Raw genomic sequence first — 19,224 nt, 5'->3', positions numbered from 1 at the left:
TTATTTATTTTATTGTTATTCTTTTGTACCTATTTAATTATTTCTCTCTCTCTCTCTATCTTCCTTTTTTTCTCTAGAAATATTCTCCTCTGATTTTCTACAAATGGGCCATTCTATATATTAGGAAACGCATAATAGAGATATACACACTCAACACAATTGTTACACAAACACTTCAAATAATTACTTCTTACTTTATGTACTTTCCTACTTGTACTCAGTGGCCCTTTTCCCCAACTAGCAACATTCTGTCCAATGCAAGGAACACTTAACTATGGAGCTCATCTGTCTATGCCTATCCCATCTATACAAACTGCCACTTTAGAAAGCATTCAACATTCAAAAAAAAAAAAAAACTACAGTAGGCCTAAATATACTTTTATATATTTAACATTTTTGTGTGTAGAATGTGTCTGTTGGGCAAAAAAAGCCTTGCAAGCAAGACAGCTTTATAAAGCCAAAATCATAAGATTAAACATTGGTAACCCTTCTATGACAGAAAACACGAAGCGTCAAATCATTGGGCACACCTTCCTATTCATTTGCATGCGTGACCCCGCCCCTCCGAAACGCGCAATACGATTGGTCCGTTGATACAGCGTGAGTGGTTGCATCTGTGAGGTCAAAGGACGACGTCCAGAAGTAACCCCCCTCTCATCACACCACCGTGATGCTGCTGTCAAAGAGGCTGGGACTCCGGAGCCTGTACCATTATACTGCTATATAGCCTATTAGCCATCACCGGAGCGAAGATGGGGTTCAATTAAGAGGGAATCCAGCCAATATTAAAACGTCGGTTTACACGTCTCAGAATTGCTTGCAGACTCTTTTCGCACGGTGAGTACATACGCTTATTACCGGGACCGAGTGCCTGCTAACTGTAACGCTGCACATGACACAGTACATACTGGACGGATTTCTGAAACATCAACAGCGACTTCGGCTGGCGAAGCTTCGCGGATCAGATGTCAGGAGGTTTGTGATGGTATGATGAGTTAGCATGTGTGCTAGGTTGAACCGACTCCACTGTTTCTCGGTAACGTTAAAGGTGGAGACAGGCAGTTTACAAGTTTGAAACTATCATGCTGATTGAAGGGAGCCGGCCGCTTATGGACTGATAGCAGAAATGAGATCTTTGTGTAAGTGTTAGATTATTGAAACTCATATGTGGTTGAGGGTCCGTGAAGGTGAGACTCGTTGATCAGGTTCATCAGGCTGGATGAGGTGCGGTTGTAATCTTACAAATGTCAGTTCTGCAGGTGAGTTGCTAAATCAAGGTACATTAATCAGACAGGTTCACATGGAGTCAAACGTAAGATATGGGTAAGATACAATAGTGCTACTGTTACAGAACTTGCGATACATTGATGGGAACCGATCATAGTACCATGGTGTTTCCATGTGTGTCATGGTAACTTACTCCATAACTACTTCCGTGGTATTTTAAAGACTATATATTACATGTACAGAAACATAATAGTATTATGGTGCCATGCCCTTAGGACATAACGTACAAATAGATACCAAAATATATCTACATTACTAACTACATTTTAGCAACATATGTAAATGTCATGGTTAAACAGTTAAATAATTTCTTTAAAATAAATAAAGGCAAAATAAAAATATTAGATGAAAAACTTGAAAACCATTTGTTCATCAGGTCATCAAGTCAAAAGTTACTACAACTAAAAGATGTCTTAATTAAATATTTGACTTAAATAGCCTATATTTTTTTCCAAAGAAAAGATGACATAAAAACAAGAATAATGTGATGCAAACATGAATCTTTAATTTTACTTGAAGTCGCAATGTAACAGTAGCTGCAGATCTTTTCTTCTGTATTGTGACATAAATCGGAGTGAACCAGATTATCAGAAAAAAAAAGTGAACTTGCTGTAGACTGTAAGAAAGTGGCGATTAGATTTTTTTCTAAAAGTACTGGTATCACCACGGTTCTTGATTGCCATATTCATTTATGCAATAACATGCATACCACATTTGTGAGGTGTCATTGTGATTTATTGAATACCAGATATGATAGACAAAGTTCACGCGTTTTCTCGATTTAACAGGGTACATTCTAGAAATGCATGTTGGAACTTGCTTTATCATATTCATGAGCAGTGTGTAAAGCAACAGTCACCAACAAATCATGTCTTATTGGGGGGAAAAAAAGACAAGACAATATGATACAAATAATACCAAAGTACTTTGGCCAGTGTTTAGTTGTAATTATATACAATTATTATATTATGTATTATATTATATTATGATTTTGAATTAGCTGAGTACAGCTCTTCACTGCTAGTTCATGGTACACGGTTAGCTCAGGTACATTAAGTAATGTATTAAGTAAATGTTGATCTTAAAATTAAGATTAATAAATAGTTTAGATGTTTCATTGTTCATCTTAACTAATGTTGTTTACTAATACTCACAAATGTAACCTTAAAGTCTTTCTAAGCTTTCTATTCAATAAAATTTTGTGTGTCAGTTTTAGTAATTTAATTATTTCAGTTAGTTCCCGATGTAACATTCTAGATCTTCTCTCTCCTTATATAGTGCTTGCAGCCTGCCAGCGTGGCCTAAGTATGGCAGAGCCGGACTCCACCGGGAAGAAGCTTCCAGCAGTGGCTGCGCTGCACTCGCACTTCACCGTGGGTTCTGTGTCCGAGGAAAACTCTGAGGATGAAACCGCAGGGAAATTGGACCTGCAGATGGAGGAGAATCCGCGCTCCCTTTCTCCCTCTTCTGTCAGTTCAGACAGCACTTATGAGATGGGCTTCGACAGCCTGGACGGACCCTTACACAATATGAGGTCAGGGATGCTTGTGCACTCATTTGCAGTTATTGTGACATGGATGTCCACTTTCACCATGTCTGTATCATGCTTTCTCTGCCTGGTGCTGGAGATCAGGGACGTGGCCTTTGAAAAAGACTAGTTTCAAAATAAGACTAGTGCTGCTTGTCTGATTTCTTAGCCCATGTGTGATTGAGGGAGGTATGCAGCAGCATTGTGTAAAGTGGTGGCTTGAAGATACTAGGTTCTTCAAGGTTCATCTGGGTTCATCACTATGCTGTGTGAAAATGTGCACAAGCGCCTCTCTGTGTGTTTGGGTAACTTCGGTTGCACTGCCAGTCTTTGGCAGTGTTTTCCATCTCTATGCCCACTGGGGTCTCACCCAGATGTGCCATAATGAGTGTCAAATTTGTGATGGAAAAGATTGAAGTTAGACAGGAGGCTGTTTGGCATGTCCTGGAATAATGGTAGTGTAATACTCAAGGATCTGGACTGTTGGCAAAAAATGTTATGTTCAGTTCTTTACAGAATACCAGGACCAGGTCATGATTTTACAGTTAACTTTACTCTCCAGAACATTTCCTGTTACCACACTGCATAACATTTCTTAATTACTTTTTCATTTTTTTAAATGTATGTTTTAAAATTTGGAAATTAATTTCTAAAGCATTTTTGCATTTATGAAGGCATATTTTTTTTTATTTACTTAATAATTAATTATTAAACTACCAATTACTAATATTAATATTTTAATTTAATTATCTGAAATGTATTTCAAATGTAACAATACGATACATTAAAGATGCGATGCGATATGGTACTATTCACCCCTATTACGATGCAGTGCTATTTCGATTCGATTCAACACAATGTGATTCGATGCAAAACGATGCAATGTAAAAAAAAAAATTGATTGCTCTTATTTCTTTGGTTCAAACAGACAGCAAATTATTGCCTCAATGCCTGTTTCATAAAACAAGTTTACCAAATAAGCCAGGCTTATTTCAGTTAGTCTGACTCATTGTCAAATGATTTGGTTCCATAAAGCAAATTTAACATATGTCAACCTCAGTTATTGTGGCAAATTATACTGGAAACTAACCTGGTCTGGGGCAGGCTAACTGTCAGGCTAAGCTGAGCTCCTCTAACACTGACCTATAGGAACGCAATGATATTACCGTTGACTCTCTCACATACTGTTATAGCCATACAGCCTTTCTCTCTGGTTTTATGACAGCTGTACCCGTTATAGATAGCAAAACAGATAGCAGAACACTATAATCTAAAATTGCTCTTTAACGCATTAAAATCACATAAGTAAAAAATGCTAAATTAAAAATGAAAATAAATAAAGAAAAGACTACATTTTAACCGAAGAAACATGCATTAACTAATTTGAGCTTAGTAATTAGGACTGTATTAGCTTAAATGTTATTTACCCATTACAATAATCCCTTTACAGTTACTGCAATCATAAAAATACACTCATAAGGTTAAAATTCTACAAAAGGCACATTTAATGTCCAACAACAAACATTTTAACAAAATGCATATTTTACTCAGAATTATTGCTCTACATTCTATTGCGCTCCATCTCTTTAGCGTGCATGTGCGCAGCAGCACTCGGTTACTTGCCCACTCCTAACGTCAAAATGGATATGTTTGCTTGACTTTCTAACATTTACAGATGAAGAATAAACCTATGACATGTCAGTTATGCACTGAGGAAAACACAAATCAAATGCATTAAACAGCAGAAATATATTCGCTGTTTGCCATGGTGGATCGATTTGATCCATGATCTACAGTAAGGATGTAAATCACCGCTTTTCCTCAGGTTGTGATGTGTTATATTCACCCAGCAGTGATGAGAGAATGGGCTAGAGAGAAGTCAATCTACAGGTACATCTAAAAAAAAAAAAATAGAATATCGTGAATATAAATTTTTTCTTGTAACTTATTTCAAAAAGTGAAACTTTCATATATTTTAGATTCATTACATGTAAAGTAAAACATTTCAGAAGTTTTTTTTTTTTTTAATTTTTATGATTAGAGCTTACAGCTCATGAAAGTAAAAAATCCAGTATCTCAAAATATTAGAATATTTACATTTGAGTTTCAATTAATGACCATCCATACAGTATACATTCTGGGTATCTCTTCTTCTTTGAAACCACAATAATGAGGAAGACTGCTGACTTGGCAATGGTCCAGAAGACAATCATTGACACCCTCCACAAAGAGGGTAAGTCACAGAGGGTCATTACTGAAAGGTGTGGCTCTTCACAGAGTGCTGTATCAAAGCATATTAAATGCAAAGTTGACTGGAAGGACGAATTTGGGTAGGAAAAGGTGCACAAGCAACAGGGATGACCGCAAGCTTGAGAATACTGTCAAGCAAAGCTGATTCAAACACTTGGGAGAGCTTCACAAGGAGTGGACTGAAGCTGGAGTCACTGCATCAAGAGTCACCACGCTCAGACGTCTTCAGGAAAAGGGCTACCAAGCCACTTCTGAACCAGAGACAACGTCAGAAGCATCTTACCTGGGCTGTGGAGAAAAAGAACGACTGTTGCTCAGTGGTCCAACGTCCTCTTTTCAGATGAAAGTAAATCTTGCATTTCATGTGGAAATCAAGGTCCCAGAGTCTGGAGGAAGAGTGGAGAGGCACAGAATCCATGTTGCTTGAAGTCCAGTGTGAAGTTTCCACACTCAGTGATGTTTTGGGCTGCCATGTCATCTACTGGTGTTGGTCCACTATGTTTTCTGAAGTCCACAGTCAATGCAGCCATCTACCAGGAAATTCTAGAGCACTTCATGCTTCCTTCTGCTGACAAGCTTTATGGAGATGCTGATTTCATTTTCCAGCAGGACTTGGCACCTGCCCACACTGCCAAAGGTACCAAAAGCTGGTTCAATGACCATGGTGTTACTGTGCTTGATTGGCCAGCAAACTCGCCTGACCTGAACCAGACCCAACAATGCAGATGACCTGAAGGCCGCTATCAAAGCAACCTGGGCTTCCATTACACCTGAGCAGTGCCACAGGCTGATTGCCTCCGTGCCACGCCGCACTGCTGCAGTAATTCATGCAAAAGGAGACCCAACCAAGTATTGAGTGCATAGAAATGAACATACTTTTCAGAAGCCTGACATTTCTGTTTAAAATATCCTTTATTTTTATTGACCTTATGTAATATTCTAATTTTCTGAGACACTGAATTTTGGGTTTTCATTATTTATAAGCCATAATCATCAAAATTTCAAGAAATAAAGGCTTGAAATATTTCACTCAGTGTAATGAATCTGTATAGTATATGGGTTTCACTTTCTGAAATGAGTGACAAAAAATATTGACCTTTTTCATTATTTATTTTTTTAGATGTACCTGTACATATAACACATAGTCACAGATTATTGGTCACTTTCTAAACAATAAAAGTATAGCGTATCTACTAGTAAATATATAATAAATCGGTTTTTACCGATGCAAATAGGCCTATGTTAGAAACGATGCATCGTGATACAAATGCCAACTTGTATCCGATGCACACTTCTTTAAATCGATGCATCGCATCATTAACTTTTTATGCCAATGCACCGAGCAAATCGGTAAATCTTTCCATCCCTAATGTTTTAGCTTTTAGTTTTAGTCTATTTAGTTATTTTAGTGCTTTAACTTACAGTAAATGAAAATAAAATAAAAATAGGTTTGAGGGTTTTTTTTATATTTATATTTTTATAAATTCATATTTTTATGATTTTAGTTTTAGTTAATGATAACCTAATTTTACATAATATATTCTCAAAGTAAACAATTAATTTAAACATATTTTTAGTGTAATCATATTTGACAAAAAAAAAGCTTAATTTCACAAAGGAAACGATTAATTATTGGTGTTAAAACATAAAATCAATATCAAATACAAAATTATGTAAATCTATTCTCATTTTAGGATGTGATATATTACGCTCTGCTAGAATTTTATTTTATTCTATTTTATGTTTAATTTTAATTTTATCTCAGATTACTAGATAGAGCTGGGGATGCGGGGCAGTCGTGGCCTAATGGTTTGAGAGTCGGACTCGTAACCCAAAGGTCGCGGGTTCGAGTCTCAGGTCTGACAGGAATTGTAGGTGGGGGGAGTGAATGTACAGCACTCTCTTCCACCTTTAATACCACGACTGTGGCATCAAACCCCCAACTGCTCCCTGGGCGCCGCAGCATAAATGGCTGCCCACTGCTCCATGTGTGTGTTCACTGCATGTATATGTACTTTGGATGGGATAAATGCAGAGCACAAATTCCGAGTATGGGTTACCATACTTGGCCACATGTCACATCACTTTCACTTTTAGAATCAATAAATAATGAAATATTGAATTTTGCATCTTGATGACAGATTAAAAAAAATACTAGAGACATTTTGATTTAAATTTATATTATTTGCCCTTGCAGCAGTTACTTTTCTGTAAAATAATTATTACAAAGACATCATGGACCTTTAAATTGTTAGGTCTAAACATATCAGTTTCTGTTTGTCAGGTTTTGTCATTATTGCTAATAAGGAAAATAATATAACTGTCTATGGTAAATAAAAGTGTCCGTTGGGGATGGGGAACATGTGGCCACCCTTTATAGTCACTGGACCACATGCAGGCAAGACAGATTGCACAGTACTGGCAAATCTGCTGTTTAATGGCTGCATCGTGAATATATGTACTGAAATAATAAACTCAGCTGCTTGGTGTATTTTTGTCTGTTTCTGATTTGATTCCCTGTTGATTTAATTTACGTAATGCGTCATGCCTCGGTGTTTAACTAAGGCCTCGTACGAGCTGCTCAGAGAAGCCTTATAGGACGGGGTGGCGGTGCTGGAACTGCCGGAGAATGCCCCTCCTCCCCATATTGCTCTACTATTGGTCAAGGGGAAGGGCTGTTTTGGGCAAGTGCGAAGGAAGTACAAAACTTTTTTTTTTGGCTAAGGGGAGGGAAGAGGAGGAATATTGAAGAGTCTGAGAGGAGGAAAGCCATTCCAGTCCTTCCCCCCTTAAAGGAGCGCTTTGTGTGTGCCAGCACTTCTGACATGATGCAATACTGTGACTTCAGGTTAAACGTGAAGGCAAAGTTAGGGATAGCATTACTAATACACTACTAATTCTATTTTTGCAGTATACAATATGTATGTTATGCAAAGTATGCATTTTCTCTGTCTTGAATAACCAAATGACCCACATATGCCAACCCGGGAATATTGTGTGATATTCTGAGTGCCACAATGCAATGCACTTGACCTTCCATTTCCAGAAGAACTAGAACCAGGGTAATATCTGCCTTCTTGATTCAAGAATCAGACTTCCAAAAGTTAAGACAATTTTTTTACACAAAACTGGATTTGCAAACAAACATTTATGTCCAAATGATAACTGGATGCTTAAATTTAAAACCGTTTGATATGTAGCATACTCCTGATTGATTATTGTTTTAGGTGGTTTACAGTATATACGGTTTAGCATGCAGTGTGCTAGTTTTCCATTGAACTTTTATTTATTTATTTTTTTTCTCTTCTGTACCTTTGAAGACACCCATCTATTCGACCATCTATCACTTTTTAATTTTAGACCTTCAAAACGTTTTATAAATATATAAAAAAAATAGGGGGGTGAATTTATAGGGTTGTTTAGCAGGCTTTCGGAAAGTCATGATTAAATTCCTGGGACAAATTCCTGAAGTCATGGAGAAAATAGTGAATATAGACTTTTGTATCTTTTATTGCAGGGGTGTCAAACTCAGTTCCTGGAGGGCCGCAGCCCTGCAGAGTTAAGTTCTGACTCTGCTCCAGCACACATACCATGTAGTTTTCAAATAAGCCTGAAGGACCTGATTAGCTGGATCAGGTTGAATTAGGCTTGGAGCTAAACTCTGCAGGGCTATGGCCCTCCAGGAACTGAGTTTGACACTCCTGTTTTATTGCATTGCAAAAAACATTCATCATGTTTTTGGAATTTTGCCATTTTTCTAGCAAGTTAACATTTTTGTACGGAGCCCCACACATGACACGCAGAGGAACAAATAGACCGATATTCCTAAGAATTAATTTGTTCCCTAATTTTTTTCTTCCTGATTTGTTCTCTCATTTTTCTCAAAATAAAAAAAAATCCAATCCAAAACGATGAGCAATGCTGTCAGTTCCTAGCGTGTGGATTGCTATAGTGTTCATCTGTTTGTATTCAGTGTTTCTCAGGCTGCATTGTAAATTATGATGGTTTTGTGTGTTTCTCAAGGCCTAGCATGTCAGGACTTCACCTTGTGAAGCAGGGCAGGGAACGCAGACGCATCGACCTGCAGAGGGATTTTACTGTCGCTTCCCCCGCTGAGTTTGTCACCCGATTTGGTGGCAACAAAGTCATTGAGAAGGTAAGATCCTTTACTGCAATTTGCCATTCGGCTGTATGCGTGGTGCAGTGTTATTCTTTAGTGTCATTGAGATACTATTGTAGCTTTTATTTTTTTTATTTAATTTTTATATTTTACAGTTTTAATTAAAATGTTTTTAAATTTAAACGTACAGTTGTTTTTTATTTTTATTCTTAATATTTTAAATGGTTCTATACAGTTTTAATTTTTATTTCAGTTTTCAGTTGTTTTATTACAAGTTAAACTAAATGAAATTGAGTAATGTTTCCTTGGAAACTAGTTAACATTTATTTATATATGTGTATATATATGTATGTATATATATGTACACAAACACACACACAATATATATATACATACACACTAATATGTATATATATATATATATATATATAATTTTTTTTTTTTTTTTTTTTCATTTATTTCAATGAACTTTTTTAAGTAACTGAATGTTTTTGTTTACTATAAATAACCCTGTTGTGGTGACAGCTGTGAATATCATATTTTGTTGTGACAGGTTCTCATTGCCAACAATGGCATTGCTGCAGTTAAGTGCATGCGCTCCATCCGTCGCTGGGCTTATGAAATGTTTCGGAATGAACGGGCCATACGTTTTGTAGTCATGGTTACCCCGGAGGACCTCAAAGCCAATGCAGGTGTGTTTAAAATGCTGAACTTAACTGTTACGTCATAAGACTTAAAAAATTGCTTGAGGAAACCTTCCCCCACTGCTGGCTGTATCATGGTGTAATTCAGGAAACGCCATTGGACTGTGGACTGGCAAATGTATTTAGCAAGGAATGTCTTTGTCCTTCTCCTCATTGTTTAAACTATGTCAGTAGGCTTTGTCTGCACAGACCTGGCCTAATTTGCATAGAAAGGGTTCAGTGAGGTGAAAATTATTTATGAGTAGGCCTGTAATCTCAAATGTACTCAACAAAATACTTATGTAAACATATGTATAATTCTCTCTGCAGAGTATATCAAGATGGCAGATCACTATGTACCTGTCCCAGGAGGGACAAACAACAACAACTATGCTAATGTGGAACTCATTTTGGACATAGCGAAACGAATTCCCGTTCAGGTAAATGCAAACAATCCTTCTTCTGAGGCAACCATAGCTATTATTGCTTATTATTAGCTAAACCCATTATTGGCACATATTAATTTTTATTTATTTTTTTAGCTGTTTTTTTTACTTTTACTTTTTTCTTCTCTGCATTTCTACTCTTCTCTGTCTTGATTTCTATTCTAGTTGTTTAATGAACCTGGCATTGTATATTACGAACATTGTTGGCTCTTTGACTTTACGTCGCTTTGGATAAAGCCATCTACTAAATACATAAATGTAACGTACCTGTCTTTAGGCTGTATGGGCCGGTTGGGGTCATGCCTCTGAGAACCCCAAACTCCCTGAATTGCTGCACAAGAACGGCATAGCCTTTATGGGTGAGTCTCAGCTATTATAATAAACCTTACAATATCACAATGATTAAATTATTCACATACTGTGGTGGTACTGCTCTTAATTTAATGGTTGATATCTTTCATTAGGTCCACCTAGTCAGGCTATGTGGGCTCTTGGGGATAAGATCGCCTCTTCTATTGTGGCCCAGACAGCTGGCATCCCTACGCTACCCTGGAGTGGAACAGGTTAGTTTAACATCTGACTTACTGAACTATTGTCAGGCTGAGCAGATGTTGATAAAACTGTGTGTGTGTGTGTGTGTATAATTTTTGATCTACCACCATTTCTTTGGAAATTATAATGAGTATTATTTTAGGCATAGTCATACGTTCACCTGAATGACGCATATTTTGTGACGGAACTTACCGAACACCCCAAACAATTGGTGTGTTCGACTTGATGCGGGTCTGCTCAGCGCGGCTTTAAGTCAAATAGACCTAATGCTGTCTGCTGGACTAAGTGTGTACGTCAATTTTTATAATTTTTTTTTTTTTTTACTGCCTGCGAACTCACAAAGAGCTAATAAAAGGGACTTTACTTCCTTGTTGCTCCACTTTGCCCTTTGCTCATTTTGTTTTAGATACACCACTCTTTCCGCGTTGTCAAATCATAGTGTCGCATCTTGTCATTACATCCTGTTTTTGATTTGATTAGAAGTTTTTGGTCTGTGTTGCACTAATATTTCTTTTGAAACGCACTAGAGATTGTTTGGAAGCGGACCGAGACCCATCATTTTATTGGTTTGGGTCCGCTTGTTTGGTGTGCACCAGGGTTCGGATGGCAGCATTCGTAAATAAACCGCACTAACAGAGCAATTGCACCAGAGTTCATTTTAATCAAACCAAACATGACCATTGTGAACACACCCTTCATTTGGCAGATGTACTAAACCCACCACAACCCCTTTCTATCCAACATTTACTAACATCTTGATTGAGGGTTTGGTGTTTGACAGTGATGGTGTGTTTGTACAGGGCTGACTGTAGAGTGGACAGAGAATGACCAGAAGAAAGGAATTATTAATGTCCCTACTGATCTGTACGAGCAGGGCTGTGTACATGATGTGGAGGCTGGATTAAAGGTATGCTACACACTTACATCAAGCACAATGTGGCGTTTATAATTTAGTCCAGTCAGTGAGAGAGCATGTTTTTATTGACAGGCGGCTGAACAAATAGGCTACCCTGTGATGGTAAAGGCATCTGAAGGCGGAGGAGGAAAAGGTATCCGGAAAGTCAACGGTGCAGAAGACTTTCCCAACCTCTTTAGACAGGTCAGAGTTGTTCTTCACTGCCACACTAAAATTTCACCCACCTGTTAACTTTCCAAAACTTAACACAATACTTGTTACTCAGGTTCAAGCTGAGGTTCCTGGTTCCCCGATCTTTGTTATGCAATTGGCCAAACATGCTCGCCACCTGGAGGTGCAGATTTTGGCTGATCAGTACGGTAACGCCATCTCCCTGTTCGGCCGTGACTGCTCCGTCCAGCGCAGACACCAGAAAATCATTGAAGAGGCTCCAGCTACTATAGCCACCTCTGATGTGTTTGAGGATATGGAGAAGGTATCTCTGACTATCATGATCACTGAGCATCAGATTCAGAAGAAGTTGAATGTTTTCCTAAACTAATGAATAATGCTATCATGAAACACTGGGTTACTTAAACAGAAAAAAAGAAATATGTGGAACTGTGCATCTGTCTGTTTCAGTGTGCTGTGAGGTTGGCAAAGATGGTGGGCTACGTGAGTGCAGGTACAGTGGAATATCTCTACAGTCAAGACAGCAGCTTTTACTTCCTAGAGCTTAACCCTCGTCTTCAAGTGGAACATCCTTGTACTGAGATGGTGGCTGATGTTAACCTGCCTACGGCCCAACTGCAGGTCTGCATGTGAATTTGTGTTTTAAAGGAATATTGCAGGTTAAATAAACATTTATTTGCGATTCCACCATTTTTGATCATGGATGATTAAAATGTCTTCTGCTTTGAAAGAACTATCATAGTATTGTGCTACAGCGCACATTCTGTAAGTTGCAGTGTGTCAATATACTGTACAACGCAATATACATTCACATCAAATGTGAAGTAATGTTAGCGATTGAGTTGCACTCACCACTGCACTTATTCGCAATCACAAAAGTACACCACTTGAATGTGCTTTAAAGCCTTGCTGGTTAAACATTTCATGCGTATGCTGTTCTGACATGCACTTTTTCTGATTTCTGTTCTGATTATGCTAATACGGTCAAAACACACAAGGGTTACGGATAAACACGGTTGGTTATGTCTACAGTGAAAGTAAACAGTTGAGAGAAAAATAGATGCATGCCTCTATATTAGATGCCTGCAGGTCTTAAAGTGACAGCAGACTAATAGTACTAAGCATCCTCTGCTTTTAAATGCCTTCATTTTAAAATGTAATAATTGAAAACATCTGGTACAATTGCCTCATTGTAACTACATTACCGGACATTTTTACAAATATTATTTGGTTATAATCAGCAGACCACAGATGCTGCCAATAGTGTTTAAGTAGTTTTTTACCAAAGTATTGCTTTAATAAATGTAAGATGGACTTGTAAGTTTTTAATTTACTAATCCAACTTTGCCACACAGAACCTTTGCCACGGTCGCTAGAAGGGCAGCATCTAGTGAACAATACAGTACAGTCTCTGCGGTAGACACTTGTCCACGTGACCTCTGTCTTTGCTATGTGGGTCACTTGGCTGAGGCCACTGTGCTATAGGTCCAGTGGGAGTGGGAAAGGGGGGTTAATACGCTTACGTAACACACAAAGACTGCTGCAGATGAATGAGGGTAATTGATGGAGAGAGAAAAGGAAAGACTGACAAGGGCAACAGGGGGGGAGAGGAACACAGTGCACATTGCATAACGAAGGGAGTGTAGAAATTAGGAGGAAAAGTGCATAGTTAATGGTTTAAGAAATATGAACTCATGTTTCTTTTTCTGCATATTTTACTCCTATCAAAAGGCTAGAATATCATAGAGACTGCGTGTGGGCTTTTTTCAATTTTATGCAATCTTTAACAGTAAAATTAAACGATGCAGTTTTGAATTTTGAAAACTTGTTTTTGGTCATTTTGTGACGCTTATGTTCTGTCATTCAGATTGCTATGGGCATCCCACTTCACCGCATTAAAGACATCAGGGTGATGTACGGGATGCAGCCATGGGGAGATTCCCCCATTGACTTTGATGGACTCTCCACCACCCCCTCTCCGCGAGGACATGTAATTGCAGCTCGAATTACTAGCGAGAACCCAGATGAGGTGTGTGATCCTGACTAATATTTTTAAAGCGCCATAATGTGGAAATTTGATAAAGCTCTGACACAGCAACAAAAAAAATGGCTTGTTTAATTGAATGACTTTTGTGCAACATTTATTTTGTAAAAAGAAGCCTTGATGAATATTTTTAGTAGATGTCATGGGAAAAATCTGATCGTAATATAATATTAATATGCACTACTGTTCAAAAGTTTGGGGTTAGAAAGACATTAATATGTGCTTTATAAGTACTAATAAACAGCCAATATGCTGGTAATATGCGTGCTAATGAACAACTAGTTCATAAGTGAGAATTTGTCCCTAAACTGAAGTTACCAGATTTTTTTTTTTTTTTTTAAAGAAGGAAATTTATACTTTTTTCAGCAAGGACACATTAAATTGATCAAAAATGAACATAAGGAAGTTGAAGAAATGCTGTTCATTTGAACTTTCTTTTCACCAAAGAATCCTGAAAAAAAAGGTTAAAATATTAATAAGTAGCACAACTGTTTTCAAGGAATCACAGAAATAAATTACATTTAATATGTATAACAGAAAAAATCACAGTATTGCTGTTTTTACTTCAGTATAAGTTATTATAAATAACAATAAGTTATTGTTGAACAAGAGATTTCTTTCAAAAACATTAGTCTTACCGACCCCAAAAACCTTTGAATGGTAGTGGTGTAAATATTATAAAATAGTATGAATACTATAATAAAATAATTATCATTTAACCAACTTCTAATGATGCTTTGTCTGTGTTGGGTATTTTTTATGTGGCAGGGCTTTAAGCCCAGCTCAGGAACTGTCCAGGAGTTAAATTTCCGCAGTAACAAGAATGTGTGGGGCTACTTCAGCGTGGCGGCTGCTGGAGGTCTTCATGAGTTTGCAGACTCTCAGTTTGGCCATTGTTTCTCCTGGGGAGAGAACCGCGAGGAGGCCATCTCGTGAGTACCTCGAGTCATCTGTTTTTCAGAAGAGTAGAGCATAGCTCCTTACACCACTACAATGTTATTTCATATGGAATCTTCTGTAAAATATACATACCTTATCTTTGGTTTAGACAAGTTGTACATCTGGTTTACTTGCAGTTGACTCTGCATTTAGTCACTAGGAAAAAGATAACGAGAAATATTTATTTTGCTCTATGTGTCATCTTAGAAACATGGTGGTAGCCCTCAAGGAGCTGTCTATCAGAGGAGACTTCAGGACTACAGTGGAGTATCTCATAAAGCTGCTAGAAACAGAAAGTTTCCAGCATAATAGCATCGACACAGGTTGGCTGGACAGACTCATCTCAGAGAAGATGCAGGTGCGTGAAACAGCCCTCTTCATTTCACATCACAGCTCTAATGAACATGCCTGTTATTGCTTCCTGCCATTTTCAGTCAAATCACCTGTGACATTTCCTGTCTGGTGCTCAAATATAATTCCCTATATTGAGAGTACACTATATAGGTTACCATTTGGTCACATCATTGTAACTCTGTGTGTGTGTGTCTAGGCGGAGCGTCCTGACACTATGCTGGGTGTAGTGAGTGGAGCTCTGCATGTGGCTGATGTCAACCTCAGAAACAGTGTGTCCAATTTCCTGCATTCACTGGAGAGGTAACAAACCACTTTAATGTAATGTAAAATATTGCAATTATTGGATGGGAGGTGTGCTACAAGTAATTTTTTGGTAAAGCAATGCATTTTAAAGTAATATGATTTGTTCAAGTATCAATTCGATACCATAGACCGATTTTGAAAAAAATTATTTTGGAGTTTAAGAATTCTATATCTATAGATTAAAATTGATTGAGTTGTCAAGTATAAACTGTATGTAGTTGTTATTGCAGTCATAGGATGTTTTGCTCTTTTCTCCTGTGTCTGTAGAGGGCAGGTTTTACCTGCACACACGCTGTTAAACACGGTAGATGTTGAGCTAATCTATGAGGGGACCAAATATGTTCTCAAGGTGACCAGACAGTCTCCTAACTCTTACGTGGTCATCATGAATAACTCTTTGGCGGAGGTGGATGTTCATCGGTTGAGCGACGGGGGTCTGCTGCTCTCGTATGACGGCAGCAGCTACACCACCTACATGAAGGAGGAAGTGGACAGGTAGGATTCTGAGTAAATACATGATGGACATTTTGAGAGCTGTTTATGTGAGAGTGTTCAAGGTGCTCAATGTGTTGATTCATCATTTAAAGTTCAGAGCTATATTTATTATTGGACACCCTTAAATGAACTAAAAATGAGAATGCCATCTATAACACCGCGTCCAACCCAGACATGACGCTGCGATATGCAATAAAATATCTCTTTTCCATGTTAATCTGAGTTTTTGTCCAAACCAGCCGCGACAGAAACAACTAGCAAATGACAGGGGCTTCTATTTTCTGTGCAACGCGGCTGGAACAACAACATACTAAACTATAACAATGATAAGGTACTGATTATGAGCTTTATTCAATGTTAAACATGTCTAATGTGAGTTTGAATATCACTTTTCATGGCCTTTATAGCCATACTGAAAGCGACAAAAGATAGTTTACCTCAGATCATTGAAACTAAATTAAAGCAAACATAAACATTAAAACTGTGAACTCGATGCGAACCAACAAGCGTATTCCATAACAAAGATAGTACCAGTCACTCAGTATGTACTTTTAATAATATTTATGAATTGGATTATAAACTTGTCCATTTCATTGAGAGTGCAGTGCGCTTCTCGCTTCTGAACAGCTGTGATATAGGAGTGATTCTGTCCCGTTGCGTTGTCGTGTCGCGTCTGGTGTGGACAGCCAAATTACTTGTTGCTGGAATCTTGTCACATCATGTCTGGTTAGGACACGGTGTAATGCTTTCAATAAATTAATGCAGTCAGTTATTTATACTATATTATATTTGTTATTTTAATGCCATCTTTTTACTAAATACTATCAATGCAGGCCAGTATCATTAATACCAGTACTGATACTGATTCTTAATTTTTACAGCTGTAACTTCAACTGAAAAAATGGATGCTGTATTAATTGCGTTAATTATTTTGAATGTGTTATAGACGTTTTTCCTGAACACAGAATTCACACCTGACTCTTAACTGGAAGGATGCTTTGCATTTCCGGTCTCCAGTGTTTCTAGTCAAATTAGCATATATTCCAATGCAAAGTTTTATTCAAGAGTTTTTATTTGTCACATACACAATTATACAGGGTATAACCAGCAGTGAAATGTAGGTGGTGATAATTCCGAGGTGATAATCTAATGTTGAACCTATTCAAATGTTTTTTTTTTTTTAAAAAGGCACATGGCTCCATAGCGCCGTCACTTTACAGTGTTGTAATGACCATCGTTTGTCAGTGCCTCACTCCTCAAAGTTTAATGAGTGTATAGATGACACGAAGCTGCCGACGTTAGCTACATTAAAAACAGATGGGCACTGTTTGAATGGGTTCCTATGGAGACCGGAGCAGAAGAGCATCCAATCGGAAGTTAGAATTCGTACCGCTTATCATTTACTCAGGAAAGAGGTCTATACAACAAATATTAATTGTACAATTATCATGTTAATTTTCACTTTTTCCATAATTATTTCATATATTATTACTGATTAATTTAAGAGATGGTAAAAAGTTTCTGACAGAAATAGTTACTTGTAAAAAATCATTTGAGTATACATTTTTATTTTATTCTTTAGGTATCGCATCATTATAGGTAACAAGACATGTGTGTTTGAAAAAGAGAATGATCCTTCACTCCTGCGCTCACCGTCTGCTGGGAAACTCATCCAGTATACGGTGGAGGATGGTGGACACGTGTTTGCTGGACAGTGTTATGCAGAAATCGAGGTGTGTAAGCTTTACCTAATTTCCAAAAGTCAGGGTGCTAGATTTTTTTTTTTAAAAGTCCATTGGGGCATAAATGTTCCCAGGCTGCTACGAAGAACATTACTGTATTTTGACACATTTGTAAATTTTAAAAAGTCAGTCAAGCGTTTTGACGTAAGTAGCAGACCTATGTATTCTATTTGGCTCTTAAAAGTTTTATCTTAATTTGCTCTGTGATTTTTGAGGTAGTTTACATGTCAATTATACAAGCCTGTCAGCAGTTGGCAGTTCTTGGCTAAAGTTTTGTTTGGCTACGCAAGACTGGTATCAATTTTCTTTGTTTGCCTCATTCTAAACATTATGTATTGTCTTGTAGGTGATGAAGATGGTGATGACCCTGACGGCCTCTGAGTCTGGTTGTATTCACTTTGTGAAGAGAGCAGGTGCAGTGCTGGAGCCGGGCTGTGTCATTGCCAAACTGCAGCTGGACGATCCCAGCAGAGTACAGCAGGTATATGCATGTGTTAATATGTTGTGTTAGGTTCCGTTTTAGAAGTTAGAGAAATTAAATGGTTTAGTTTTTAAAATGAGTATGTCTGTTTCAGGCGGAGCTGTTTACAGGAACATTACCCAGTGTTCAGTCCGTGGCTCTCAGGGGAGAGAAGCTTCACAGAGTCTTCCACAGCACTCTGGATCACCTAGTGCACTTAATGAATGGCTACTGTCTGCCAGAGACCTTCTTCAGTGCCAAGGTGAGAAAACAGATTATTACCAGCTAAATAGCTCCTTGAAACACTTCAACCAATGAAGCCCTTCATCCACATTATAAGACTTCATAGCAGTGGTTCTCAAACTTTTAACTCCAAGGCCCTTTAATGTCCACAACAATATTTAAAGGTCTAACAATCCTAGTTTTTTTTTTAAGTTTTTTTTTTTTAAATAAAATTTCAGGATTCCTGATGTTTTAAAAGCATAGTTCACCCAAAAATGAAAATTAGCCAAATATTTGCTCACCCTCAGGGCATCCTATGCATGTCTGACATTCCTCTTTCAGACGAACACATTCGAAGTTATATTCCACATTGTCTTGTCTGTTCCAATCTGTATAATTGCAGGGAATGGTGCCCCTGTTTCTGAATCCGAAAAAATAAAAAGTATTAGTTCTTCATAGAAAAAAGTTGCTGAGTGGCGTTGAATTAAAATAAGAAATATTTATTATATTTTTTACATTTTGTTGTAGCTTATTTTAATACTTAATTTATCTTGTTTTAAAAATAGGTTAATTGCTCTTGGTTGAGAATCGTAGGTTTAAAAGCTGCATAATTTAGGAGGATTTTTGTGCCAAATGGGGACAAATTTTTGCTATTTTCATTCTTTAAAATATTAACAGTAATAAATAAATAATGAAATGACAAATGTACAAG

General features: G+C 37.5%; 1 protein-coding gene across 5 annotated transcripts in view; it reads left to right on the top strand.

The window, feature by feature from the left end:
• The first annotated feature begins 602 nt into the window (after nt 1–602).
• LOC306870851 (acetyl-CoA carboxylase 1) overlaps nt 603–19,224 on the top strand; it is a 58,157-nt gene continuing 39,535 nt past the window's right edge. For 3 of the 5 annotated variants that reach the window (XM_079418309.1, XM_079418308.1, XM_079418307.1), the window contains exons 1-19: nt 607–837; nt 2,566–2,821; nt 9,089–9,221; nt 9,739–9,877; nt 10,199–10,308; nt 10,592–10,673; nt 10,779–10,877; nt 11,667–11,773; nt 11,855–11,965; nt 12,048–12,257; nt 12,404–12,574; nt 13,821–13,982; nt 14,766–14,929; nt 15,144–15,294; nt 15,487–15,590; nt 15,861–16,088; nt 17,671–17,821; nt 18,177–18,311; nt 18,406–18,552. In XM_079418309.1, the coding sequence (XP_079274435.1) occupies nt 2,595–2,821; nt 9,089–9,221; nt 9,739–9,877; nt 10,199–10,308; nt 10,592–10,673; nt 10,779–10,877; nt 11,667–11,773; nt 11,855–11,965; nt 12,048–12,257; nt 12,404–12,574; nt 13,821–13,982; nt 14,766–14,929; nt 15,144–15,294; nt 15,487–15,590; nt 15,861–16,088; nt 17,671–17,821; nt 18,177–18,311; nt 18,406–18,552 (2,631 nt within the window). In that variant the 5' untranslated portion in view covers nt 607–837; nt 2,566–2,594. Of the gene's footprint in view, nt 838–2,565; nt 2,822–9,088; nt 9,222–9,738; nt 9,878–10,198; nt 10,309–10,591; nt 10,674–10,778; nt 10,878–11,666; nt 11,774–11,854; nt 11,966–12,047; nt 12,258–12,403; nt 12,575–13,820; nt 13,983–14,765; nt 14,930–15,143; nt 15,295–15,486; nt 15,591–15,860; nt 16,089–17,670; nt 17,822–18,176; nt 18,312–18,405; nt 18,553–19,224 lie in introns of all 5 variants that reach the window. The other 2 variants (XM_079418311.1, XM_079418310.1) reach the window with 2 other exon arrangements.

The sequence above is a fragment of the Barbus barbus genome (assembly GCF_936440315.1).
Source record: "Barbus barbus genome assembly, chromosome: 6".
NCBI classification, from domain to species: domain Eukaryota; kingdom Metazoa; phylum Chordata; class Actinopteri; order Cypriniformes; family Cyprinidae; genus Barbus; species Barbus barbus.
This window is presented reverse-complemented; position numbering and strand designations above follow the sequence as displayed.